Source organism: Piliocolobus tephrosceles, chromosome 2 (assembly GCF_002776525.5).
Source record: "Piliocolobus tephrosceles isolate RC106 chromosome 2, ASM277652v3, whole genome shotgun sequence".
In the NCBI taxonomy this organism is placed as follows: Eukaryota; Metazoa; Chordata; class Mammalia; order Primates; family Cercopithecidae; genus Piliocolobus; species Piliocolobus tephrosceles.
Genome location: NC_045435.1, coordinates 105,908,070 through 105,935,631, shown reverse-complemented (window position 1 = coordinate 105,935,631; position 27,562 = coordinate 105,908,070). Strand labels below are relative to the sequence as shown.

Genomic DNA, 27,562 nt, shown 5'->3' with positions numbered 1-27,562 from the left:
TGTTTTCTAATCTATGAAATTGTGTTTCCTTTATTGATAGGTCATGTAGTTGTGAAACTATTTGAAATAAGTTGGTATCACTACTATTTATTGGGCAGCTGTGTCGATTCGACATTTTGAATCAAAGTTAGTCATCACTGTGAACTTAGCTTATTTCATTTGCAGAATAATGTATGTACTGCTCTTACGATGAGTAATTTGGGAGAATGTGTGTACTGCTCTTAGGATGAGTACTTTGGGAGGTAATGTACAATTGTTAACAATTTTGTTAATTATGAATTTCATTAAGAGTCATACAAAATCTGTTCTACTTCAGTAACTACTTGGGAAATTATTAATAGTATGAATTGTTTTTCTTCTCTTTAGGGAAAGCTAAATGATAAACTAACTTGAAAATATGCAACACCAGGTGTAGACTGTATATTTTTAAATTGTTAATACACCTTTTCTAATCCTTCAGTTGGCAACCAGAACGCCAGGTTCCATTTAATGAAGTCAGATTACCACCACCACCTGATATAAAAAAAGAAATTAGTGAAGGAGATGAAGTAGAGGTATGTATTTTTAAGTTTGTTTTCTTGTGGTGTCTGTTTTTTGATTTAAATAAATATTCTTTTAGGAAAATTAACTTAGTTGATGGAGGATAAATCTGATTCCTTTTCTCTATTCTTTCTATTGGTGGTAATGGCTGTGTATTAGCAGTGCTTGAGTTTTGGAGCTAGAATCGGTCTCACCTGTCCCATTTTTAGCTGTGTAGACTTTAAATTTATCATTATAATTTGGAAGTCATGGATGATAGGGTATTTGCATTTTTAAAAGAACCTAGCATAGAACTGTGTGCACTATGGTGTTACCCTTTTCCTTCTTTTTACTAATTACTTTGAATAATTTGTCTTACAACTGCCTGGGTGTCTTTATGAGGTGTTGATAGTTATTCTTTTACTATAGTGATCATTAACAGATTTAATATGTAACTGTGAAATATTGTAACTAGCTTTCTACCTTCTAGAATATTCTAGAAATGTCTGAGGAAAAATTTAAAAGTACAGAAAAGCAAAAAAAAAAAAAAAAAACGGAGGGAAAGAAAAATCACAGCTCACAGATGAATCAAACACTGTTCATGTTGTGCATGTTCTTTCAGGCTTGTCTCAGCATCCCAAAATGATGGGATTACAGGCGTGAGCCACCACCCCCAGCCCTTATTTTTTTGAGATGGAGTTTCCCTGTTGTCTTCCAGGCTGCAGTGCAATGTCGTCATCTTGGCTCACTGCAACCTCTGCCTGCCAGGTTCAAGCGATTCATCTGCCTCAGCCTCCTGAATAGCTGGAACTACAGGCGTGCATCACCATGCCTGGCTAAGTTTTGTATTGTTAGTAGAGACGGGGTTTCACAATGTTGGGCAGACTGGTTCTCGAACTCCTGACCTCAGGTGATCTGCCCGCTTTGTCCCCTCAAAGTGCTGGGATTACAGGTGTGAGGTACTGTGCCTAGCCATTTACAAACATTTTAAATGTACATATTCTGTACTAAGCACTTTGCAAGTGATTTAGTTATCTGCCAGTTTTATTTTGTTTGAGATGGAGTCTCACTCTGTTGCCCAAGCCGGAGTTCAGTGGAACGATCTCAGCTCACTCCAACCTCCGCTTCCCATGTTCAAGCAGTTCTTCTGCCTCAGTCTTCTGAGTATCTGGAATTACAGGTACCCAGCACCATGCCCAGCTAATTTTTTTTACTTGTAGTAGAGACAGGGTTTCACCTTGTTGGCCAGGCTGGTCTTGAACTCCTGACCTCAGGTGATCACCCACCTCGGCCTCCCAAAGTTGTGGGATTACAGGTGTGAGCCACCACACATGGCCTGATTTTTTAATGATAAATTTTCTTTGAGCTCTCATTAATACGGATAATAAGCTAGGAAGTCAAAAATTGCAGCACTTCAATCCCTGACAACCTTAACTTAGCGTACCCACTTTGGTGGAAGTCAAAGATAAAAGAGTGAGTAAAGTGAGTGCTTTACTTATTCATGAGGGACTTGGCTCATGGCACCCTGACATAGTTTATACTTTGCTTTAGTAAAAGCAAAATAGTACACAGTGAACTTAGTGCAAATAATTAAAATCCAGGCAGAATGGCAATAAGTTAAATAACTTTTTGTAAGGATACCTGTAACTATCTCTGTGTATTAGCGTTCTTGAGGAAAATGTTACTGGTGGAATCGGGGGGAGACACGAGGAAACAAAGTGGTGAAATGACTGCTGCAAATCAAGAAGTGTAAAGTGGGGTCCTTGGTGGGTGCTATATATGGCGGTGATGCTGCAGATTACTGTGTTCATTTGGACTTCAGATTTTATTGAAAATGTTTTTCTCAATTTTGTATCTTTTTCTAATAGTTTTCTGTGAGAATAAAGAGGCTTGATTAGTTTTCATTTTTCGAAATTTCTGGTACAGTGTTTTTTGGATTTTGAGTAAGCAAAGAGTAAGCAAAAGTTAGGCCCAGAAGGGAATGATGTAGGTTTGGACATGTTCTAGACTTAGAAATGTGTGGCAGTCAGTTTTGAGAGTAATGCTTCTCATACTTTTTTGTTGTTTAGACACTTAAAATTGGTAGTGTGGAGTCTCAGATTAAAGGGAAAACTACTCTTGGTGGGGTGCTGAGGGTGTTGTTACAGTGTACTTTTTCCATTCCTGTCCAGGAGCGTCCTGCTCTGTTCTGAACAGTGTCTGGCTCACCCCTGTGGTCTGCCTCTGCCTCTGTGAGGAAGACATTGATGTAGACATTGAGTGATTTAGAAATTGAATCTAGTTTTTTTTTTTTTTTAAATTTCACGTAATGTTTTATGATTCAGCTCTGGTCACATTTGCTCTCTAGAATTTTGTAAGTCATCTGAAATTAAGATGTGATTTTTTTTTTCACTTCTGAAAAATTTGAAAATTCGTATAAGGAAAAAGGAAAACTCATATAAGGAAAAAAATCTTGCCACCCATAGGATTTTGGTTTTTTTGGTCACCGTTTATTAAGGATTTATCCATATTACCTAGAGTGTTTAGAAACTCTGAGTTAGTGCTTTCCCAGGTAATGTTTCGAAAGCCGCCTTTCCTCCTTTAAATTTAAAGTAATAAAGCTTAATGTAAAAAATGAAATGGTAAAAAATTACATAAAGTACAAAGTGAACCTTCCATCTTAATGTAGGTGTACTTGTCCACCCACCCTAACTTAAATCTCATTTATCAGAGTTGATTCTCTTGTGAGTTTTTTTGTTTGCATGTATAAAGGACATATTTAAGTTGAAAAAAAATTGGGATTAAGTTATATATTTTTGACTTTTGTATTCACTTAATTAGGACAGCAAACATTTTCTTGTCATTTAAATTTACCTCATTTTTTGTAACCACCTCAAAATTATTTGGTGTGGATATATCAAATTAAAAGACATTGAAATTACCAAATGTTTTGCTGTTAGCTAAAGAAAACAATGCGAGAATTGAAGTTAATATTCTTATGCAAATCTGGTAGTAGTATAGTTCCTATGAGGTTAAATTGCAGAATCAAAAGGCATGATATATACATTTTTAAAAGTATTAAAATGTACCGTTTCATCCTCCAGAAATGTCTTTGGAATTACCACTTTATAATTTTATTAACCCTGGAGGTATCTTTTTCATATGAAACATTGAGTGACCGTATTATATTGTTCATATGTACAGTTTTGTAAACTTGGTGGATGGAAGCTGATGTCTCCTGAATTCTCATTTCCTTAATCATAATATGGGAACATCACTTAAATTAGTTTATTGGCTCTTAACCCCTTGTTCTGTAAATTGTCTATTTTTTTGTTTGTATAGTTTTTGGGGTAGGAAATCCTTGCATTTTGTGGCTGAGTTTTATCTTTATTTTTATTTTTGAGACAGAGTTTTGCTTTTTTTGCCCAGGCTGGAGTGCAGTGGCGCGATCTCGGCTCACCACAACCTCTGCCTGCTGGGTTTAAGCGATTCTCCTGCCTCAGCCTCCCTAGTAGCTAGGATTACAGGCGTGCGCCATTACACTTGGCTGATTTTGTATTTTTGGTAGCGACGGGATTTCTCCATGTTGGTCAGGCTGATCTCGAACTCTCTACCTCAGGTGATCCTCCCGCCTTGGCCTCCCAAAGTGCTGGGATTACAGGTGTGAGCCACCGTGCCCGGATCTGAGTTGTTATCTTTTTATGTTTTTTTTCCTCAGGCAATTTCATTTTTTATTTTTAATTTTTTGAGATGGTGTCTCACTAAGTTGCTCAGGCTGGAGTGCAGTGGCACAATCTTGGTTCACTGCAACCTCCACCTCCCGAGTTTAAGTGATTCTCGTGCCTCGGCCCCTGAGTAGCTGGAATTAACAGGCGCACGCCACCATGCCCAGCTAATTTTTTTTATTTTTAGTAGAGGTGGACTTTTGTGATGTTGGCCAGGCTGGTCTCGAACTTCTGGCCTCAAGTGAATACCCGCTTTGGCCTCCCAAAGTGCTGACATAATAGACGTGAGACACTGTGCAGGCTTACTTTTACATTTTTGAATTATGTTTTTTTACATCTGCTTCCCTGCATTATTTTTCCCTTATATGGGGGGCGTGGGGGTGGGGAATCCTTTTAGGTTGCTTCATATCTGATCGCCTTAGTTATGAAATGTAATTTTTTGGTCAATAAACACTTCTTCTTAAAATTTTTCTGGGATTATGCAAAATAGCAGAGGTAAACCTGACATCTAAGCTGATAACCGGTTTTCTTTTTCTTTTTTTTTTTTTTTGTCGGGGGGAGATGGAGTTTCACTATTGTTGTCCAGGCTGTAGTGCAAATGGCACCATCTCGGCTCAGCGCAACCTCCGCCTCCTGGGTTCAAGTGGTTCTCCTGCCTCAGCCTACTTAGTAGCTGGGATTACAGGCATGTGCCACCACACCTGGCTAATTTTGTATTTTTAGTAGAGACAGGTTTTCTCCATATTGGTCAGGCTGGTCTCTAACTCCTGACCTCAGGTGATCCACCTGCCTCAGCCTCCCAAAGTGCTGGGATTACAGGCTTGAGCCACCACGCCCAGCCCTGATAACGTTTTTTATAAGGTTTCTTCCTTGCATTTAGCATATTTGAAATTTTAAAAACCTGTTTTTGAACTGTGAGATTTTCTGGTTTAGTATTCATTGTTAAAATAGGAAATGACAAGTTTTTGTTCTTGTGGCATATGCCTTTCCTTTTCTAGTCATATGGCGAATTGTCAGGCATTATGGTTATATATCTATATATTATATTAAAATGTTGGGATAGGCGCCTTGAGAGAAATTGGATTAAAAAAGAGAATAAAAATTATCTGAGGTAAGACACTCATTTACAACTTTTTAGGTTTTTTTTTTTTTTTTTTCTTCCAAATTTTATTTTTTTGAGACAGGATCTTACTCTGTCACCCAGGCTGGAGTACAGTGGTGCCATCATGGCTCACTATAGCCTTGACCTCCTGGGCTTAAGGGATCTTCCTTGCCTCAGCTTCTCAAGTAGCTGGGATCATAGGCATGTGCCACCATGCTGGGCTAATTTTTTTTTTTTTTTTTTTTGAGACGGAGTCATGCTCTGTCGCCCAGGCTGGAGTGCAGTGGCTGGATCTCGGCTCACTGCAAGCTCCGCCTCCCAGGTTCACGCCATTCTCCTGCCTCAGCCTCCTGAGCAGCTGGGACTACAGGCACCCGCCACCATGCCCGGCTAATTTTTTTGTATTTTTTAGTAGAGACGGTTGTTCACCGTGTTAGCCAGGATGGTCTCGATCTCCTGACCTCGTGATCCGCCCGTCTCGGCCTCCCAAAGTGCTGGGATTACAGGCTTGAGCCACCGCGCCCGGCCGCTTTTGTGTTTTTTTTTAGAGATGAGGTTTTGCCATGGTGCCCAAGTGGGTCTTGAACTCTTGGGCTCAAGCAGTCGCCCACCTCAGCCTCCCAAAGTGGTAGGATTACAGGCGTGTGCTACCATGCCCAGCCTAATTTAGTATTTTATTTATGTAAAAGATATACGTGGATTATTTATTCTGTTTTTTAAAAAGTTTTAAGTTTGATTCTTTTGGCCAGTCTGAAGTTTTTAGCTGTCTGTATTTGGACGTAGTTTTTCTCATCATACCAAGATACCAAGACCATTGTTAGTCTTACTGCTTAGGACATACTCACACATAAAGGAGAGACGAACATAGTCTTGGTTACTTGTTTTTGTCTTGCGGAGTGGGTTTCTAGGACTTGATTCAGTAAAGAAAGTTGGTAGGAAACTGATTTGTTAAAGTATCAGCCTTAAAGGTGAATGAGATAATACTATTATTTAGGTAGAGAAATCACATATGTTCATTCCAGATGTTAAACTTTTCTAATGTGCGTTTTCTTAAAATGTAATAATACAAAATGGCAGATACATAATAGCAGTACTCAGTAAATGTATTTCACATGTTGAAAATGAGTCCTTATGATTGATTATTTAGTTTAATAGTAAATAATATTTAGAAAATTTCTTTGGAAAAATGGAAATATAGTTAATTTATTGAAGACTGGTAAAAATTCTCTGTCTTTGATACTTATTCTTAATTTGGCTACTTGAAAGACATAGGTTGAACATTATGAACTTCAATGAAAAATTGATGACTTTAGGATCCAGATTGTAATTACATTTAATTCACTTACAGTTGTTTACTTGAGTTTAGTTTTTTTTTTTTTTTTTTTTTAAACAGAGTATGACTTGGGATCATTTGGTGGAAAGAATTCTGAAATAGGCTTTTGGAATTTGATTCTTCTTATTTATTTCGTCCTGCACTCCATAAAATGATAGTGATTAAAATGAGTGTAACGTATTTTTAGGCTTCTCATCATGGTCACTCCACAGTCTCCTGGATTTTAGTATGTTAGAGCAGTGTGTGGGCCATTTTTTCAGAGTGTGAATTGTTCCTGTGAAATAGTTTGCAGAGTTAAGTCAAATCTGAAGAAAGGGAATTTTTATGGGGTGCTCTTATTCAATGACATATTTGTAAATCAATTCAGTAATTAATGTTTAGGATGTAATACACTAGAGCACAGTTTTAATGCTGGCTTATTAAAGTGATGTTGTGGGAGATATACTCTTCGTTTTGTATAGGGTATGATTTGATCCATAGCACTAAAGTGGATCCAAATTAATAACAGTTTTTTTTGGTTTTCTTTTGTTTTGTTTTGTTTTGTTTTGAGACAGAGTCTTGCTCTGTTGACCAGGCTGGAGTGCAGTGGCGTGATCTCGGCTCACTGCAACCTCTGCCTCCTAGGTTAAAGTGATTCTCCTGCCTCAGGCTCCTGAGTAGCTGGGATTACAGGCACCCGCCACCATGCCCGGCTAGTAGAGATGGAGTTTCACCATATTGGTCAGGCTGGTCTCGAACTCCTGATCTCAGGTGATTCACCCGCCTTGGCCTCCCAAAGTGCTGGGATTACAGGTGTGAGCCACTGTGCCTGTGCCCGGCTCTTTTTTTGTTTGTTTGTTTTAGAAGGAGTCTTGTTCTATCACCCAGGCTGGAGGGCAGTGGTGTGATCTTGGTTCCTCTCCCAAGTTCAGATGATTCTCTTGCCTCAGCCTCCTGAGTAGCTGGGATTATGGATGCCCGCCCACCACCATGCGCAGCTAATTTTTGTACTTTTAGTAAGACAGGGTTTTGCCATGTTGGCCAGGTTGGTCTAAACTCCTGACCTCATGTAATCCACCAGTCTCAGCCTCCCAGAATGCTGGGATTACAGGTGTGGGCTGTACGGCCAAATTTGTAGTGTTTTGATTCAGGCTCAGGAATTTATGTTTAGTCACTTGATGAGAGTAACTTGGTCTTTCAGGAGTGAAGTTATTAATGAAGCTTATAGAAATGGATATTAAGTTTAAAATATTTCATTGTTCAGTGAGAAAAGACTCTAGGCAGTTGAAAATGGTTTATTTAGGAAGCTAGATTCATGGATGGTTATGCTTTGGTGAAAATAGAATAAGGGAGTTAGGTAGTTTTAAGATACAACATTTTTAGCGAATCAGACTTGATGTACCCACAGATTAACGAGATATTTGAGCTGCCTCTCTGAGATAGTTATTTGAATGGGCACCTTCTTTTAGTTGTTAGGATATTCTTTTTGTAACCCTCAGTATACTTGGGAAAACAGTCATCACTGATCATTTACCACATAATTTTGTAGTAGAAATAATTAAAGGGTAGTAAGGTCATTAGTAGACCTTATTCTTTTTTTTGAGACAGGGTCTTGCTCTGTCACCCAATTTATAGCATAGTGGCATGATCATGGCTCACAGCAGCCTTAACCTGCCAGTCTCAAGTGATCCTCCTTCCTCAGCCTCCGAAGTAGCTGGGACTAGAGGCATGCACCAACCACACGTGGCTAATTAAAAAAAAAATTTTTTTTTATAGAGATGGGATCTTCCTATGTTGCCCAGACTGGTCTCAAACTTCTGGGCTCAAGCAGTCCTCCTGCCTCAGCCTCCAAAAGTGCTGGGATTACAGACATGAGTCACTGTGCCCAGCCATTATTAGACTTTTTTTAAGGCCATTGTTGACTCCATGCTGGAGTATAGTGGAGCAAACACAACTCTTTGCAGCCTTGACCTCCTGGGCTCAAGTGATCCTTCCACCCCACCCCAGGCCCCCAAGTAGCTGAGATTACAGGCACATGCCACCATGCCTGGCTAATTTTTGTACTTTGCATAGTGGTGGTGTTTCTCCATGTCATCCAGGCTGGACTCGAACTCTGGAGCCAAAGTGATCTGCCCACCTCAGCCTCCCAGAGTACTGGGATTATGGGCATGAGCCACCACGCATGGCCTTATTAGACATTTTAATAAGAGTTTAAACATAGCAAATCCAACTTTTTCATATTTTCCAGATTTTGATGATATATGTATCTACAATGAATGCAGTTCTCTAAATGTAACTAACTGCTCACTGTTACACATGAACCTAGAACATACCAATCTTATAAATATTGGTAGCAGATTTAAAATATATGTCTAATAAGTTCTAGCTTATTCTGGTTGTTCTTACAGTTAGATCATCAGAATGCAGTCCTTGAATACTTTGGAACTTTTAGTGGCATCTCATTCTGTTGAGGAAGGGATAGCCATCTCTGCTGTAATTTTGGTATTTTTAGTCAATTGGATTGACTCATCTATTTTGCATTTCATTGTCTTTTTTTTTTTCTAGTTAACCTTTGTATGCACATCTGCTTTTGACGTTTCCACTTACGAAGTACATTTCGGCACACAAACGTTTCTTAAGATTTTATCTTCAATTTTTATTTTACCTTGTTTTTTTTGGAACAAGGTCTCATTCTGTCACCAGGCTTGAGTGTAGTGGCACAATCTTTCCTCACTGCAGTCTCAACTTCCCAGGCTCCAGCAATCCTCCCACCTTAACCTTCCATGTAGGTGGGACCACAGGTGTGCTCTACCACACCTGGCTAATTTATTTTGTATTTTTGGTAGAAACGGGGTTTCATCATGTTGTCCAGGCTGATCTTGAATTCCGGAGCTCAAGCAGTCCACCCGCTTGGCCCCACAAAGTGCTGGGATTACAGGTGTAAGCCACTGCGCCTGACCACAAACATCTTAAAAGATGGAAGAATACTGTCTAATACCCTTTTAGCAAACCAGGATGATCTGGGTTCTGGTTGGAGGATTTTGCAGTCTCAGTTGTGTCATTAACTGGATGAGAATGCACATTGTCCTTCCCTCTTCTTAGTAATACATTGTTTGAGAATATTCATCTAAGATGTCACCATCTGAAGACTTCATAGTCTGAGACTTTGCTTTGTAAGATAATTTCACATTTATCAGTAGAACCTAGAGTGCTGCTGTCTCTTTGCATCTGTTGTCTGATACCTCTACTAATTAGAAAGGCCTTCCTCTGTAAATTTTTTTTCTCTTTGCAGTTATGAGTGAAAAATAAATTCATAATTATCAGCTGATCAACGGTAGCTAAAAGCAGACTACAAGGATGGTGTTTTTGATCTTTTGAACTGTTTTGAAAGAGATATGATACCATGGGCTATGCAGTAAGGAAACTGTGTGAACATTAACAATTTATTTCACTGTTGCATCCTCTAGGTGATGCAATCATTCCTCTGTTCCATGTTAGTCTTTATTTAAAGCATAGCTGAGAATAACTGATGAATGTTGATGAAATAGTAAAGTGTTTCAAGATATAGGAAAAATAAGATCACTAGATTCTACCTTACATTTATAAAAGGGCCCAGTGGATACATATAATAATTACAGTATAAGGGTGAGTTTTATTCTAGTGCTAAACTTTCTTGTTTTTTGGAATATGTCTAAGGAAGAATATAAGTCATGAGATATCCCTTTGAATAGTTAGATCTGTTTATAAAAGAAATGGAAAAACTAAAACTGAGTTTAATGGACCCTGATTGGTGAATTGGACTTACAGGTTTTTCTCATAGCTTTTTTTCTAATCATGGTGTACAGTAAAGTTCATTAGTAGGTTTTGGTTTTATTCATTTCCAGTTCCAGTATTCCTACCACTTCCAAGATTACTCTCAAATCATCCTGATAGAAGCTACAGGTTAAAAAAGTCTTTGTTTTTAGTTGTTTGCATTTATCTCCCAGAAGGCTGTTAACATCCACTGATAGGATTCTTTGGTCATCTCTGCAAAGGCAGTCAATCTTGGTTTTTATTGGTTTTTAGTTGTTTCTTCTCAGAAACAACTTTTCTACCTTTCTCTGTATTGAAAATATATTACATTAAAGAAGCTTTGCTGTATCATAAGAAGTAACTCTAATCCAAGTAAAAGCTTCTGTGACCTATTGTGTTAATAAAACTGATATTTATAGACATAAAGAATATAAGACTTGTTTTTTTGTGGATAGTTTTTGTTTTGTTTTGGAGATGGAGTCTCGCTCTAGTTGCCTAGGCCGGAGTGCAATGGCATGATCTCTGCTCACTGCATCCTCTGCACCCTGGATGTGATTATCCTGCCTCAAGTGATTCTCCTGCCTCAGCCTCCCAAGTAGATGAGATTACAGGCACCTGCCACCATGCCTGGCTAATTTTTGTATTTTAGTAGAGACAGGTTTACCATGTTGGTCAGCCTGATCTCGAACTCCTGACCTCAAGTTATCCACCCACCTTGGCCTCCCAAAGTGCTGGGATTTCAGACGTAAGCCACTGTGCCCAGCCTGGATAGGAGTTTTGTAAGATACTTAATGTATTCTGCTAGATGGACTGAATGTGTGTAGTTTTTTTTTTTCAGTTAAACGATTTTTTTTAGTACATTTGATTAGGTTCTTCAGCAAGGGATCTAAATGTCATATCCTCGATGGAATTTAAAAATTAGGTTAATCACTTTCTGAGAACAAGTTTTAATATTAACAATGTTGACAGAAACAGGAAGACCTGTGTTTTACATTCTTTAAAACTCCTTTGTAAGAGCATTTCTTTAAAATAATACTTATATTTAGTAAACCTCATGAATGTGGAATTAATTTCCAAGAAGCTAAATTGCCCAAAAAAGTGTAGTTTTATTTTTGAGTAGTAAATTTAAATGTACATATCACTTTCATTAAATTGCATTTAATATACCAATTTAAATAAAATAGCATTTTTGATTTTTAAGTTTGATGGGATTGGGCATTAATAAAAAGTCATTATTTACAGCATTGAAATCTTTTGGGATGAATGGATATAGGCATTTTTTTTTTCTTCTCAGGTATATTCAAGAGCAAATGACCAAGAGCCATGTGGATGGTGGTTGGCTAAAGTTCGGATGATGAAAGGAGAAGTAAGTAATCTTCACACTTGCTTTGTGACTGGTTTCTAAGGAATTACCTCAGTGTTTGGTTTTTGTAAATGTTACTTCAACTGTTAGTTTTATTTCTGAAAGCCTACCTGAGAAATAGTTGATCAGACATTTCCGGTAGCATTAATTTCTGTTTGTGTTCTGTATTGGCTAACACCAAAGCTGCTCTCCAGAGGTACACCTCAAGCATGTAAGGACCACCAAGGTTCATGCTTGTAAGAACCTGTAATCTAGTTTAGGCAAATCAGATTGATGTAGCTAAGCTGTGCTTCGTATTTATGCCACATAGGGAGGAGGGTCCATTGGTTAAGCTGAGCAAGGTAATTAGAACTTCATTTAAACTTCATTATTTTTGTTCAGATGGGATTTTTAAAGTATTTTGATGTCTTTTAGTTTTATGTCATTGAATATGCTGCTTGTGACGCTACTTACAATGAAATAGTCACATTCGAACGACTTCGGCCTGTCAATCAAAATAAAACTGTCAAAAAAAACACCTTCTTTAAATGCACAGTGGATGTTCCTGAGGATTTGAGAGAGGCGTGAGTAATTTTATTTACTATTGAATGTTCTGTGAATTAAGGTTTTTCAGTCCTACAAAACGTTTTCCCTAATGCCCAATCAAAACCTTGTGATGGAGAATCATCTTAATGAACAAAGGTTTTAGTGGGGGATGTCAAAATGAAACACTGACTTTGTATTATAACTCCTCTGAATTTAATCTGTTATTGAGGTCTTACACATGAATTAATTTCTCTCTAGGTGTGCTAATGAAAATGCACATAAAGATTTTAAGAAAGCAGTAGGAGCATGCAGAATTTTTTACCATCCAGAAACAACACAGCTAATGATACTGGTAAGATAATACCATATTATAAGGTAGCTTATTAATGGGTATTGCACAGATTTTATAATTAGATATTTCAAAAGAGAAAAGCTAAGGTCAACTTAGTGTGTAGTGAATTTCTTAATATAGTGTGGGAGAAAAATTTTGCAGCTATAAAATGTTAATTACATTCTTAACATCATAAAATTCTTATGTGTGAGATTCTGGATTTTTCCCAAATCAAGCATATTCTGAATAGCAGATCTAAATAATACAGGAATTCAGAAAGGAAACTGTGATTACTCAGAGTAGTGTTAGGTGAAAGAAGTGTAGTAGATGAGAAGCAAGGAAGGCTTTGTATAGAAGATGGTGTTTGTGCTATTTGGAAGAATGATTAAAATTTTGAGTAATTAGCTTGTTTGTTTATAGTCTGCCAGTGAAGCAACTGTGAAGAGAGTAAACATCTTAAGTGACATGCATTTGCGAAGTATTCGTACGAAGTTGATGCTTATGTCCAGAAATGAAGAGGCCACTAAGCATTTAGAAGTAAGTGGGTTTACTTACAAAAGAGTTTTCTGTGTCCCATTTAGTTTTTGTTTGTTTTTGGAGACAGATTCTGGCTCTGCTGCCCAGGCTAGAGTGTAGTGGTGCAATCTTGGCTTACTGCAACCTCCGCCTCCCAGGTTCAAGCAGTTCTGCTGCCTCAGCCGCCATGTAGCTGGGATTGCAAGTGTGCCCCACCAAGTCCAGCTAAGTTTTGTGTTTTAGTAGAGATGGGGTTTTGCCATGTTGGCCAGGCTGGTCTCGAACTCCTGACCTCAAGTGGTTGCCCGCCTCAGCTTTTCAAAGTGCTGGGATTACAGGCATGAGCCACCGAGCCTGGCCCCCATTTAGTTTTATATTTTATATTTTTCAAGTTCCTTGCTTCAAATGAAGGCAGCCTAGGACCTCTGTTTCATAACTATTTGGAGTTGTCATGTCTGTAGAAGAATTACTTTTTTGCTTTTCCATTTTGCCTTGTATCAAACATAGCCTTTCCTTTGCTAAATGCCTGTTGACTTGTTGATAGGACTTAGATGACAGGTGCCAAAGAGCGAAGAAACTAGAGATACTCAGTAGACTGTATTGCTAGTTCTTTACTTTGTATTTATCCTTTTTATTTTTTTCAACTGCCTTGTCGTCTGTCAGTCATTATACCTTTCATCAGTAACTAGTTCACTGTAACAACTCTTGTGTGAGAGGAGAGGAGGACTAGGAGTGGGGTATCATGTGACATGTAGTATTAAAATATGAAGCTTATCATTATATTTCTGTCTTATCCTAAGGTACTATGTTGTGTCCTGTTCTTCTCTGCTACACTGTTAGGATACTTGTTCTTCCACTCACTCACACTTTCTAGATGTAGATGAACACGTGTGCGTGCGCACATTGTGTTGTCTTAGAGAAATTGAGATATGTTTATTATCCTTAGGACAAATTTGTAAGTGTTCTCATTAATTTAAAAGTTCTGAACAAGGGATATGTGAACAAATCTGTCTGTATCTGGAAAAGTCTTTTAGCCTAATAGACGAATAAAACAATTTCTTTTCCCCATTCATTTTATGACATTATATGAGTTTCCTTTATTAAGAGACTGCGTTTTTTTTTTTTTTTCTTTATGTGGGTTTTCGGTGCTTTTTTCTTCTCGTGTTTTTCTTTACACTGTGGTAAAGTGCATATGAAACTTAGCATCTTAACCATTTTTAAGTGTACGCTTAGTATTAAGTATGTTTACATTATTAATCAATCTTCGGGGCTTCTCATATTGTAAAACTGAAAATCTGTACCCTTTAGACAGCTGCTCATTTTCCCCTTTCCCCAGTCCCTGGCAACCATCATTCTATTTTCTGTTGCTATAAATTTGACTATTTTAGATACCTCATGTAAGTAAAATCATTTTAGTCTTTTTTGTTTCTGACGTATTTTACTTAGCATCAAGGTTCATCTGTGTAGCATGTGTCAATTTTCTTTTTAAGGCAGAATGTATATACGACATTGTGTTCTTTGATTGATCTGTGGATTTGGGTTGCTTTCACCTCTTGACTATCGTAAATAATGCTATGAACATGGATGTGCAATAAAACACTTTGTGGCCACGTGTGGTGGCTCATGCCTATAATCCCATCACTTTGGGAGGCTGAAGTGGGAGGATTGCTTTAGCCAAAGAGTTCGAGACCAGCCTGGGTAACATAGAGCTCGTCTTCAAAAAATAAAAACATAAAAAATTAGCTGGGCTCACTGGTACGTGCCTGTATTTCCAACTATTCAGGAGGCTGAAGTGGGACGATTGAGCCCAGGAGATGGAAGTGGCAGTGAGCCATGATCATGCCACTGCATGCTAGCCTTGGTGACAGAGTGAGACCCTGTCTGAAAAAAAAAAACATACAGAAAAGCCATTTTGTATTTTGATCTTTTATAATACTAATTTTCCTTTTTTATTAGTGTACAAAACAACTTGCAGCAGCTTTTCATGAGGAATTTGTTGTGAGAGAAGATTTAATGGGCCTGGCAATAGGAACACATGGTAGTAACATTCAGCAAGCTAGGAAGGTTCCTGGAGTTACCGCCATTGAGCTAGATGAAGATACTGGAACATTTAGAATCTATGGAGAGGTAAGTTCTCTTTCTCCTGCCTTGGCCTTTACTATAATGTATTAACCATCTATTGTTTGATTATATTTTTATCTGAAATTCCAGTTTCCCAGTGAAACATTTTTGAGGTAGAATTTATTCAATTAGCATCAGTCAGCCTAGTAGTCATTACTTATGCAGCTGAATTGAAGTTAACTTTGTATTGAGGGGAGTGAAAGATTTACTAAGTAATTAAATGTGTAGTTTTTTTAATTGAAGTTTCTTAACTGCTTCGGAATCTACTTCAGTTTTATACCCATAACAAATAATCTGTCCAACTGTTTTTTGTTTTTTTTTGTATGTTTACTGTGTGCCAGGCACTGGCAGGAGTAAATGGCATATATTAGCATAGCTTTTCTAGAACTCGAATTTGTATAATGCTTCGTCACTGGTTAATCATGACGTTTGCAGGGGAAGAAAATTAGTAAGTTATTTTTAAAAAGTTATTCAGCCAGGTGCAGTGGCACACATTTGCATTCCCAGCTACTTGGGAATCTGAGGCAGGAGGATTGCTTGAGCCCATGAGTTTGAATCCAGCCAGGGCAACGTAGAGTTTAAAAAAATATATATAAATTTATATGTATACATATACACGCACCTTATCTGTATTTTTATGTATGTAAATTGAGACCATCCTTCAAATTTGAGTAACTGGATTTTTTTTTTTTTTTTTTTTTTTTTTAAGAAACAAGGTTTTGCCGTGTTGCACAGGCTGGTCTGGAACTCCTGAGCTCAAGCACTCCGCCTGCCTCAGCCTCCCAAAGTGCCGGGACTGTAGGCATGAGCCACTGTGCCTGGCCTGGAGTTTTTTTTGAATGACAGTTTTGTGTCTTAACTTTTCATACATAGCTCTTATGAACAGCTTCTTTCACATAGTAAAGCTAACTAGAGGCTTTACTTTTAATTTCGAAACCTTTAAAAGTAGACAGTATAACATAGTAATTAAGGCAGCCAAGCACTGTGGCTCATGTCTGTAACCCCAGCAATTTTGGAGGCTGAAGCAGGAAGATCACTTGAGCCCAGGACTGAGAGGTTGCAGTGACCTGTGATCGTCATTGTCCTCTAGCCTGAGTGACAGAGCAAGGTTCTGTCTTGTTGAGAAGAAGGAGGAGAGAAAAAAAAAGACGGGCTTTGGAGCTATACCGCCTGGGTTGGAATTCACTTTAAATAGGCCACTTTGAGTAGGCTTGGAGTGTGTTACTTTGCTTCCTTGTATAAGTGTTCTCATTATAAAATAATAATAGTGCTTACCTTAATATAGTTCTTAAAGATTGGATACATTATACAAAATGTTGATTGCATACTGTATATCACATAGAGTGTGCACACAATAATTTGAGCTGTGGTTTTAAAATTTAAAAAATTACTTGCTTTTTAAAATTTTTTAGAGACAGGATCTACTCTATTGCTCAGGCTGGAGTGTAGTGGCGTGATCATAGCTCACTGCAGCCTCAGACTCCTGGGCTCACACCATCCTCTGGCCTCAGCCTCTTGAGTAGCTAGGACTATAGGCATGTGCCGCCATGCTGGGCTAATTTAAATATGTATCTATATATTTTGTAGAGATAGAGGTTTCCTGTGTTGCCCAGGGTAGTCTTAAACTCTTGACCTTAAATGATCCTCCTACATTGGCCTCCCAAACAAAGTGCTGGGATTATAGGTGTGAGCCCACCACATCTGGCCTTATCTGTGGTTATTAAAGAACAAACGTTACAAATGAAAATGACTTTTGAGAAGTAAAAAGTCCATGTAGAGACTTACTCTCAAACCTCTAGTCGTTTAAAATTGTACTCATTAGAAATTAGGAATTTTGATAATCTTACCAGTGGGTACTTTTAAAAAATGCATCTCTGCAAAAATAGCTTTTTAAGTCATACACCTGATTTTGAGAATAAATAAAATAATTCAGACAATTTGAACAATTTGTATTGTTAACATTTAACATGCGAATTTCAACCTGGGAGTATAGACTAGTATATTTAGGATTGGGTTAAAGTTTTGGCTGTTCAGCAGCTGTGTAATTTAAACTCTGACACTAAATTTCTCAGCAGCTTAAAGATTTTAGAGATGTTATTTTATTTTTGGTTTTAATAGTACTGACTGATTTGGGATTTTTAAAAATGATTTTTTTCTTAAGTACTTTGTGAATCACTTCACCTGAAATCTCTCACCAGTGGAATGAGCATAATCTTTTAGTAGAATATAATCATTCAGAATTTTCTCTTTTCTCATCTTTTTGTTTTGGATTATGGGTTGCTTCAAGATTGAAACAGGATTTCATTTTTACTTTTCCCCTCATCTACAGAGTGCTGATGCTGTAAAAAAGGCTAGAGGTTTCTTGGAATTTGTGGAGGATTTTATTCAGGTTCCTAGGAATCTCGTTGGTAGGTACTTTTACTAAATGTTAAATAAGTTAAACATTAGTTACATATAGCGACTTAATTGAAAACTGGTCTTGTAGTCTGATAACCTTATTCCACTTATGTGTAGATTTATTTAGATAGCAATAATTCTTTTTTTGGTGATAACATTTTGTGTAACTTGTTATTGTTATATGTTAAAAAGTAAAGATGTTTCTTCTGTACAGGATGACCCACTAATAAGGCCCAGGGTTTTTATAACAGTTTGTCATTACAGTTTTTCATCAGCCTTCTCATCCCTTGGGATCTTTCCTAATTCTCACTCCTTTACTTTCTTTTTATCATTGATATATATTCATCAAAATGATGATAGTACTTTTTGAGAAGGTATTTGTTGTATTTGTTTTGTTTAGTGCGGAAGAAAAGTAACAGTGAACTAACAATAGGGTAATAAACTTCTACACAGTAGGTCCTGAATAGTAGGTTGTCACAAGGCATAGAATAATAAGGTAAGAACTTGTGGGCAGGAGAGAAGGATGATAATATGAGGGGTGGTTTCACTGTTAATTATTTAACACCGTTGTTCAAACTGTTGTACCCATGGATTATAGTTAAGTGACAAGAATTTGCATTTGAAGTTACGGTTAAATGAGCATTATAGGTTGGAGTGAGTTCATTTATAGCTCTGTTATTAATATGCCCTACATCTGTGCTGTCTGTCTTTTTGCTATTTGAGGCAATTGGGAAGGCTTTGGTTATGTGTTAAGTACACAGTGACTATACTAAAAATTGACTCTCTAAACATTTAATATAAAAAGAAGCATCAAGATAATGTAGTGAAGTTTACTAGGAGAGGGGTGAGTTTTTGTTGTCTATTATCTCTCATAATTTTTTTTTTTTTGACGCTAAGGAAATACTTTCAGCTTCTTGGGTTCCATTTATAGAATGTGGCTTATTCTGCCTTTAGGAAATGATGTTTAGCCACAGACGTTCTATTTGTTAAATTGTGTAAAACGAACATTAATAGAAAAATTAAAAAAAAAAAAAAACTTCCATTCTAAAAGGATTTTTTTTTTTGGCCATTAATAAGTAGTATATTCAGGAAAAGTAGTTTAAAACACAGGAATTTGTTTCTTGGAATTTAACTGTTAGTATATTTATGAAAAAAGCTTTTTTTTTTTTTTTTGAGATGGAGTCTTGCTTTGTCACCCAGGCTGGAGTGCAGTTGCAGTGACGCACTCTTGGCTCACTGCAACCTCTGCCTCCTGGGTTCAAGCGATTCTCCTGCCTCAGCCTCCCGAGTAGCTGGGACTGGAGGTGCCTGCCACCACGCGTGGCTAATTTTTGTATTTTTAGTAGAGATGTGGTTTCACCATATTGGCCAGGCTGGTCTTGAACTCCTGCTCCTGATCTTGTGATCCGCCCACCTCGGCCTCCCAAAGTGCTGGGGTTACAGGCATGATCCACCGCGCCCGGGTGTAAAAAGCCTTTCAGTTCTGCTCAAACATTTGGATAGGTATGACATTACTGCCAATTGTGTAAGCTCTACTTTATTAGTTCTTGGTATACCATTGTTCACTATAGACTGAACCTTTGGAAAGAAGAGATGTTAAAATTCAATATCAACTTGAAGAATGTTGTATAATTATACATAGGTAAGGTGCACAATGTTATCAAATGTTTATCACTATCAAATGAAATCACCTTTGATAAGCTGCTTTTGAAAAGGTTGCCCTTTTAAAAAATCATAATTATTGACATCTGTGAGTACTAACATTGTGGTAGCGGCTGTACAGAGTGTAACTTTAATTTAACTAAGGTTTCCTCACTTGTAAAAATGATTTGGCAGTGGGTTTGTGAAAGGGAGCCAGGTTTCTTTTCGATCCAAGTCTATCAGTTATAAAAGATAGCCTTGGTCTTAGAGAGTTGTGGTAGGTGTTGTGAGTAAAAGTTTCTAATATTTCAAAAATAAGAAAATTGGGTATATTTGTAGTTCTCTGTTCTCTTTATTCAGTGAAGTGGTGAGTACCTGTTGTCTCTTTTCCTGTATCCTGTCTATGCTGGCTTTGGTGATATGGGTTGTGTGCTGTTTAGGAAATACACAATAGCAGTAACTATTACACATTGGTGAAATACTCAGGAACTTAGTACAAGAATTTCTGTTGGTTGTCATGTGTAAAAGTACAATGTTTGCCTCCATAATGTTTTATGGATGAAGCAGTCTTTTGAAAAATAGTACGTTTTTAGTCCAAATGAAAGAAAAAGAGAACTGAGGAATAAAAGGGAATGAGAACACTTGGTAGGTAAGTTCCAGAGAGGATTGATTACCTTATACATTCGTGTTCTGAGAGTTCTAAGATGACCATTCCCACCCCTCCCAAATCAAAGGGAAAAATATCTGAACATTGATTTGAAAATGGTTCAAAACCTTTCACCTCCAGAAGCGTTCCTTAATCACTTCTCTCTGTCCCTTCAGCATTTATATTCAGTGCTCAATTTATACTGCAGGTCTGCTTCAGTTTGTCAATATGGTCTGGAATTTAAACTATGGAAATGATCATATAAAATATTGACGGTCTCTGGTGGGACTAAATAAAACTTGCAGGTAGGTTCCTGCCAAGGACCCCAGAAGGGTGATGGATGATCACTCAAAACTGGTATAGTTCACAAGAAGGAAGTGGCAAAAGTTCTGGGGGAGGAATATGGTGTATCAACCTAATCTTTGTTTTTCGAAAGACATTTGCTTGTTTTTAGCAGGGTCAAGGATGGAGTTGCTGCTTGAGCTTCACTGTGTTAACAATGAAGGTTGCTTTTATGTGCTGCTGCTAGGGCTGCTCAGAGAAGATACACGTCATGTGAATTCCCTGCCCTACTTTTTTTTTTTTTAAACCTGTTCAATTGCTACTGCTTTTAAATTTAGGGTTATTAATGGGGAAGGAGGCTTGAGAGTAGGAATACAAGAGAGAAAAACCTATTATAGTCCTTTTATTGTATTGACCAGTCTACTGTTGTCATTGTTCTTATTCATTCTTTAATGGAAACTGTTCAGGCATGCAATAGGACAATCTGCCGTTTTAACCCCTTCAACCAAAGTTTAAGTTTTTGTGAAAAGTGATTTAAAAAGTTGAGGATGTGGACTTGATAACAAATATGCTGTTGCTGTTCACTAAGGGGTACATCTGTTCCATATGCTGAAAGTTACTTGAATAGTACTTGTTAATAGGTACACAACTAAGTGTTGCTTTGTTATTTATGTGAGTATATGCTGATCTTTAGATAGTCCTTTAGGGAAAGAGAGCCTTTTGATCCCTTTGTTAATATACTCAATAACTGCTGTTTGACAGACTTGTAAGTGTAGAAAAGTTAAATATTTGAATTTTACGTTATTTTACAGTATTTTATACTTAGCAAGACAGCATATCATGTGCATGCTTTATGTTATTTTTTATATAGCTGTGAAGTACTTGAAAAACTTCTTGGTGTAAAATGTAATACATGTAAATATTCATTCTAAAGTTATCTTCAAGTCATAGAAATCTCTTTTACAGATAGAAACTTGAAAATAAAAGCAAGATTGATGAATTTGTTACTTATGTGAATTAATAAAGTGATAATGATTAATGCCAAATGAAAATAATTTTCTCTTTGCCTTTATATATCCAAGGTTTTGAAATGGATGTTTAAAAAATATGAACATGATATAAGCATATTTTAAAAGTCTAGATTTTGAAAATTTCTTACACGTGAGCGCTGTTTGTCAGTCCCAGTTAGTAACCTTAGGCATGCTGAAAGAGGATTAAGTTTCAGACCAAGGGTAAAATTTCTTGGTAGTCTATAGGGTGAGTTAATTGAAAGTAAAAAGATGGGACCTTCACTTGATGATTATAATTTAGTAGCAAGTTACAAATAATTTGGGCTGACACTGAAAGAATAGCAGAATTTATTTTTAGCTTACCATTACATTTGTTTTCTCTTACTAAAGGAAAAGTAATTGGAAAAAATGGCAAAGTTATTCAAGAAATAGTGGACAAATCTGGTGTGGTTCGAGTAAGAATTGAAGGGGACAATGAAAATAAATTACCCAGAGAAGACGTAAGTATTTAAAATGTAATTTCTTTCCCTCTTTAAAATGTCCTTTTTTTTGTCCAACTTGATAGTTGTAAACATTTTGTCTGTTTTATCTGATACAGAGGGTTTTTCTTTCTTTTTTTAAAATTATGTTTTTATAACAGTATTTCATACACTTAAAAAAGAAGTCATTTTCTACTGTGTGGGCCTTGTTCTTAGTTGTTTTGATAGTACTTCAGTAAAAAAAGTCAGTTTTGATATACAGATTTCTATTTGATAATCTTAACAGTTATTTTTTATACGTAGAGTGTAAAGCTGTAGAACTTGATACTCCCAAAGGGTTTTTTTTTTAAATTTCAATAGTTTTTGGGGTACAGGTGGTTTCTGGTTACATGGTGAAGGTTCTTCAGTGGTGATTTCTGAGATTTTAGTGCACCTATCACCTGAGCAGTGCACCTATCACCTGAGCAGTGTACACTGTATCCAATATGTAGTCTTTTATCCCTCATCCCCCTCGCAAACTTCCTCCCCGCTGAGTCTCCAGAGTCCATTATAGCATTCTTTTGCCTTTGCATCCTCATAGCTAAGCTCCCACTTAGAAGTGAGAACATACGATATTTGGTTTTCCATTCCTGAGTTACTTCACTTAGATAATGGCCTCCATCCAAGTTGCTGCAAAAGACATTATTTCCTTCCTTTTTATGGCTGAGTAATATTCCATGGTGTGTATATACCACAGTTTTTTTGTATCCACTCATTGGTTGATGGGCACTTAGGTTGGTTCAATATCTTTGCCATTGTGAACTGTGCTGGCAAAGGAATTGTTGATTGTACTCTCCTTAACTGTTTTATACAATCTGAAAGTATTGACTATTTCTTAATTGAAATCATTTTACGCTTTTACATTGCTGTAGAATCTGAAAGTATTGACCATTTCTTTTTTCTTTTCTTTTTTTTTTTTTTTTTTGTGGAGACAGAGTCTCACTCTGTCACCAGGCTGGAGTGCAGTGGCACGTTCTTGGCTCACTGCAACCTCTGCCTCTCTGGTTCAATTGATTCTCCTGCTTCAGCTTCCTGAGTAGCTGGGACTACAGGTGTGCACCACCACCCCCAGTTAATTTTTGCACTTTTAGTAGAGATGGGGTTTCACAAGGTTGGCCAGGATGGTCTCAATCTTTTGACCTCGTGATCCGTCTGCCTCTGCCTCCCAAAGTGCTGGGATTACAGGCATAAGCCACCGTGCCTGGCCTTGACCATTTCTTAATTGAAATCCCATTATGTTTTTACGTTGCTATAGAATCTGAAAGTATTGACTATTTCTTAATTGAAATGCCCTTATGCTTGTATGTTGCTATTCTGGTTGTAGCTTTCTAAAATTTTTCGTCTTCTTTCTTCCCACATGTTGATATTTTGTCCCTAATTTTGTTCTTTGCTCCTTTTACATCATTTTAAGGATCTCACGTTGATGGCTTTAGTGATCAACTCTGTATACTTAAGCTTTATGTTCCTGAATATAAGACAAGGATTTTTCACAAAATTATCTCTCAGAAAGCAGTACACTCACAACTTCTTGAGCTTTGCACAATAGAGTATTGTATGGGGAGTTTGTTAACCTGTTGGATAGAGGATCAGTCTTTTAAAAAAGAGAGAAAACTATATATTTAGCCCAGCCAAGTATTTAGTGTTGTAAAGATATCAAAGATAGCCACTTCCTTTATTCCTTTTAATTAGAATGTGGAGGTGAATATACTAAGAATGAATGAGGAAAACAAATATCATAAGTATCATACAGATGAATACTTGTCGCTTGGAATGCTGTTTTCAGTGATTTCATTCTACACTGCATTAAAAAGTGCAAATCTTGCATAACTTATTCTTCATAAGTACTCCTGCCCCATTTAGCATTATTTTAAGATGGCTTATATAAGGATTAAAACTGATGGTCTTTATGCCATTATTATTGTCATCATTGTTTTCGTTAATGCTTAGTATAACTAACGGTAAGATGAATGGTGAAGCATTTGGCATACAACCAGTGCCTAACAATTGGTCTGAAAAATCATAATATTTATTGGCCAGGGCCATTAAATTGGTCAACTATGAATTTCTAAGCTGGATATTAATGTCTTCTCTTAGCTTGATTTATTCCCAGTTGCTTTTCGGTATTTACTGTTTTGTTAAGTGTACTCTTCTCGGTTTCCTTCATAAGTAAGAATTTACCGTACTTGCTTGTGTTTGTAGTTTTAGCCACTGTTACTGTCATTTCTATGCCAGGGTTAAGAGACGTAAATGCTTACAGAGGTCAAGCAGTTATGTGATTAGGCAAGTTGGAATGTATAAGATAGGGATGGAAAGGACAGTGCCTTTCTTAATGGGGAATGCATGCCTTATTTGTTGCTACAATGATATTTTTTGAGAAGCAGGAAACCTATAATATTCAGAATTTTTCAGTTTTCAAAACACTGCATGCTAAAATAAATCTGAAGGTTGTTATTGGCTTATTGGGGGCCACCATTTCGCAATTTAAGTTAGAGACTCAGTCTATAACTTGTTTACTCTGAAGACTTTGGTGATCTCTCCCTAGCCTGAGATGACCTTTCCTGCATTTGTACTATAGCAATTATTGTCTTTATGATTGGGTTTTTAATGATAGTCTTTCAGTCTTACTTATGTTTTGTTTTCTGGTATATGTCTCCAAACCAGTTATGAACTCCTTGAAATCAGGAAGTCAAACCTGAACTTCCCTATGAATTGAAGAGAATGGGAATGGGCACTTGATAAATATTTTAAGACATTTAAACTTAAAAATATTAAGTTTGAGTTTTTAATTATTAAAGTTTACGTAAAGGTTAGAATAATACAGATGGGTATAATATCAGAAATAAATGTGTATCTGTGCTTTGTACATGTCTCTCCTTTCCTCTCCATGCCTGCTAGGCTTTAACCTGTTTAAACTACCTTTGTATGCTTTTATTTTGCATTAAAAACAATGCTACAGTCAACATCCCCTGTGACTCTGCCAACTATAACTGGAGAGGAAATTCCTCGAAGTGGATGTAATAGATCAAAGGTTTTATAGTATTTAAGTTTTTAGAGCTTGATAATTACTTTCTCACACATCACCACCACCAGTGTAGGAAATAGGTCTGTTTTCCACATATTCGCCAATACTAGAGTTTTATTAAATTTTAGTTAATACCATTACAGTAAGTGTACGCTTTATCTTTCTATATGTTTAAAAGACATTTTTTTTATTTTTCTGTAACCACCTTTTTGTCCTTTATGTATTTTTTGTCTTTATTGTCAGTGGGTGATAAGACCATTGCTTGTTTCTTTTGACTTGATTTCTTTTTATCCTGAGCAGGCATTTTAAAAGTTTTATATTGTTGGATTTTTTAGGCTTTTGCTTTATGACTGGATTTTCTGTCATGCTTGGCAAGGTCTTTCCTGTTCCTAGATCAGAGATCTTAATCTCCACTTGTTTTTATTGTTGATGGTTTTTAGTGCATAAACTTTTTGCTCCAGTTTGGTGTAAGGTGTCAGGAACAGGGATTCAGATTTTTCTTAGTGCTAACTGATTATCTCAGTGTTATCTATTACATATAAATAATCAGTTTTTAATATTTAAAAAAAATAACTTTTAAGTTTCTCCAAAGTAACTTAGAAAGATGAACTAATATTCATTAGTAATCATTTACTCTTTAAAGTTTACCATTCCTTTTCTTTGGTGGTAACTAAAGGTGATAACATTTCCCATTCAAGGTCAAGGCATTGTATTTTCTCTTACTCCGTGAAGGTTATCTGTCTGGAATGACTATGTATTTGGCAAAATTTTATTTATTTTTAACATTTGTTTCGCATAACAATATTCTTTCTTATTCCCTTAACTTTTCACACCTGGAATGGCATAATTCACTTTCTCCTTAAATTCCTGTTTTTTGATCATATCATTAATGCTGTACAATGAGTTTTTTATGAGAATGTTTATTTTTTTTTCTGAGATTTTTGATTATCTTTAGAACAGAAACCTTAGCAGAAGATCCTGGCAGTTAACAAATAGATGTTATTTGGAATTAGGTAACTAGATGAAATTGCCTGGCTCAATTGCTAATTTTATGAGTTCAGCAAGTTATTTTGTTAACCGTAAAACTGGGATACTATTTCTTAGTTAATTTTTAAAAGCATGAAATAAAATACATGAAATGCGTAATACAGACCTGAAAACAGGCTATATGTTTAAGATTTTTTTAGGTCCTTGCCATCCCACGGTGGCCCTTTTTTATTCACTTTGAATGCCCTTACCTAATCTTAAATTAGTTTCCCTTGTTTCACACTTTCATAGTTGAAATGACTTCTTCACAGCCACTGCGAACCTCTGTAATAGCTGTGCTGTATCCCTAGCACTTGCCCTGTTGCCTAAGTTTTAAATCAACTGTATCTAAAAATGATTACTCTTAAAAATTACTTTGAAAATAATTGAGTCATATATAGAACTAAAACGTCTTAAGCCATGCTTAGTTTCATATTTAGAACCAAAAATCCCTAAGCCATTCTGTTTAAGTAACTGTTAGAAACTATTCTATAAAAAGAAGAAAATGAGAGACATGGAAACTGATTGGGGGAGTTAAGCTTTACTCTCATTTTTCTCAGCCATTAAGAAGCTGGAAGTATGTTTCTTTAAAGAAGAAAAATTCACAGTGTGCCATCGTATTTCTCTCTTCTGCCACTTTTTAAAAACCTTCTTATTCAGAAATTCAGCAAAGTAAACCAAGTCTGACCTAATACTTTGATTTACCTCTACATATCTTAATAATTCCTTTAATTTTACATTCTGTAAATATTTATGCTCTGGAGGCGATATTTCTTTTAGTGATTAGGAAGTACCTCTTGTAGTACACAGACACTTAAGATTTTGTTATCTGAGCACATACTGTAGGGATAAGTGGGCTAATGTGCTTTATTATGCTTTAAAGCTATACTTACTGAGATGATGTATCTAACCTGTAAGTTCATAGCCAGTTTGAAGGAAAATTGTTTATTTATTTATTTATTTATTTATTTATTTATTTATTTAAATTATACTTTAAGTTCTAGGGTACATGTGCATAACGTGCAGGTTACATATGTATACATGTGCCATGTTGGTGTGCTGCACCCATCAACTCGTCAGCACCCATCAATTCATCATTTATATCAGGTATAACTCCCCAATGCAATCCCTCCCCCCTCCCCCCTCCCCATGATAGGCCCCAGTGTGTGATGTTCCCCTTCCCGAGTCCAAGTGAGCTCATTGTTCAGTTCCCACCTATGAGTGAGAACATGCGGTGTTTGGTTTTCTCTTCTTGTGATAATTTGCTAAGAATGATGGTTTCCAGCTGCATCCATGTCTCTACAAAGGACGCAAACTCATCCTTTTTTATGGCTGCATAGTATTCCATGGTGTATATGTGCCACATTTTCTTAATCCAGTCTGTCACTGATGGACATTTGGGTTGATTCCAAGTCTTTGCTATTGTGAATAGTGCCGCAATAAACATACGTGTGCATGTGTCTTTGTAGTAGCATAATTTATAATCCTTTGGGTATATACCCAGTAGTGGGATGGCTGGGTCATATGGTACATCTAGTTCTAGGTCCTTGAGGAATCGCCATATTGTTTTCCATAATGGTTGAACTAGTTTACAATCCCACCAACAGTGTAAAAGTGTTCCTATTTCTCCACATCCTCTCCAACACCTATTGTTTCCTGATTTTTTAATGATTGCCATTCTAACTGGTGTGAGATGGTATCTCATTGTGGTTTTGATTTGCATTTCTCTGATGGC

The 27,562-nt window shown here is 36.7% G+C and overlaps 1 protein-coding gene across 5 annotated transcripts in view; it reads left to right on the top strand.

The window, feature by feature from the left end:
• The window catches only part of FXR1 (FMR1 autosomal homolog 1), a 71,048-nt gene that overhangs the window by 22,470 nt on the left and 21,016 nt on the right, over positions 1-27,562 (top strand). For all 5 annotated transcript variants that reach the window (XM_023187664.1, XM_023187662.1, XM_023187660.1 and 2 more), the window contains exons 3-10: positions 461-554; positions 11,724-11,795; positions 12,207-12,355; positions 12,576-12,669; positions 13,069-13,185; positions 15,121-15,291; positions 17,615-17,693; positions 21,652-21,761. In XM_023187664.1, coding sequence (XP_023043432.1) covers positions 461-554; positions 11,724-11,795; positions 12,207-12,355; positions 12,576-12,669; positions 13,069-13,185; positions 15,121-15,291; positions 17,615-17,693; positions 21,652-21,761 — 886 coding nt within the window. The remainder of the gene's footprint in view (positions 1-460; positions 555-11,723; positions 11,796-12,206; positions 12,356-12,575; positions 12,670-13,068; positions 13,186-15,120; positions 15,292-17,614; positions 17,694-21,651; positions 21,762-27,562) is intronic.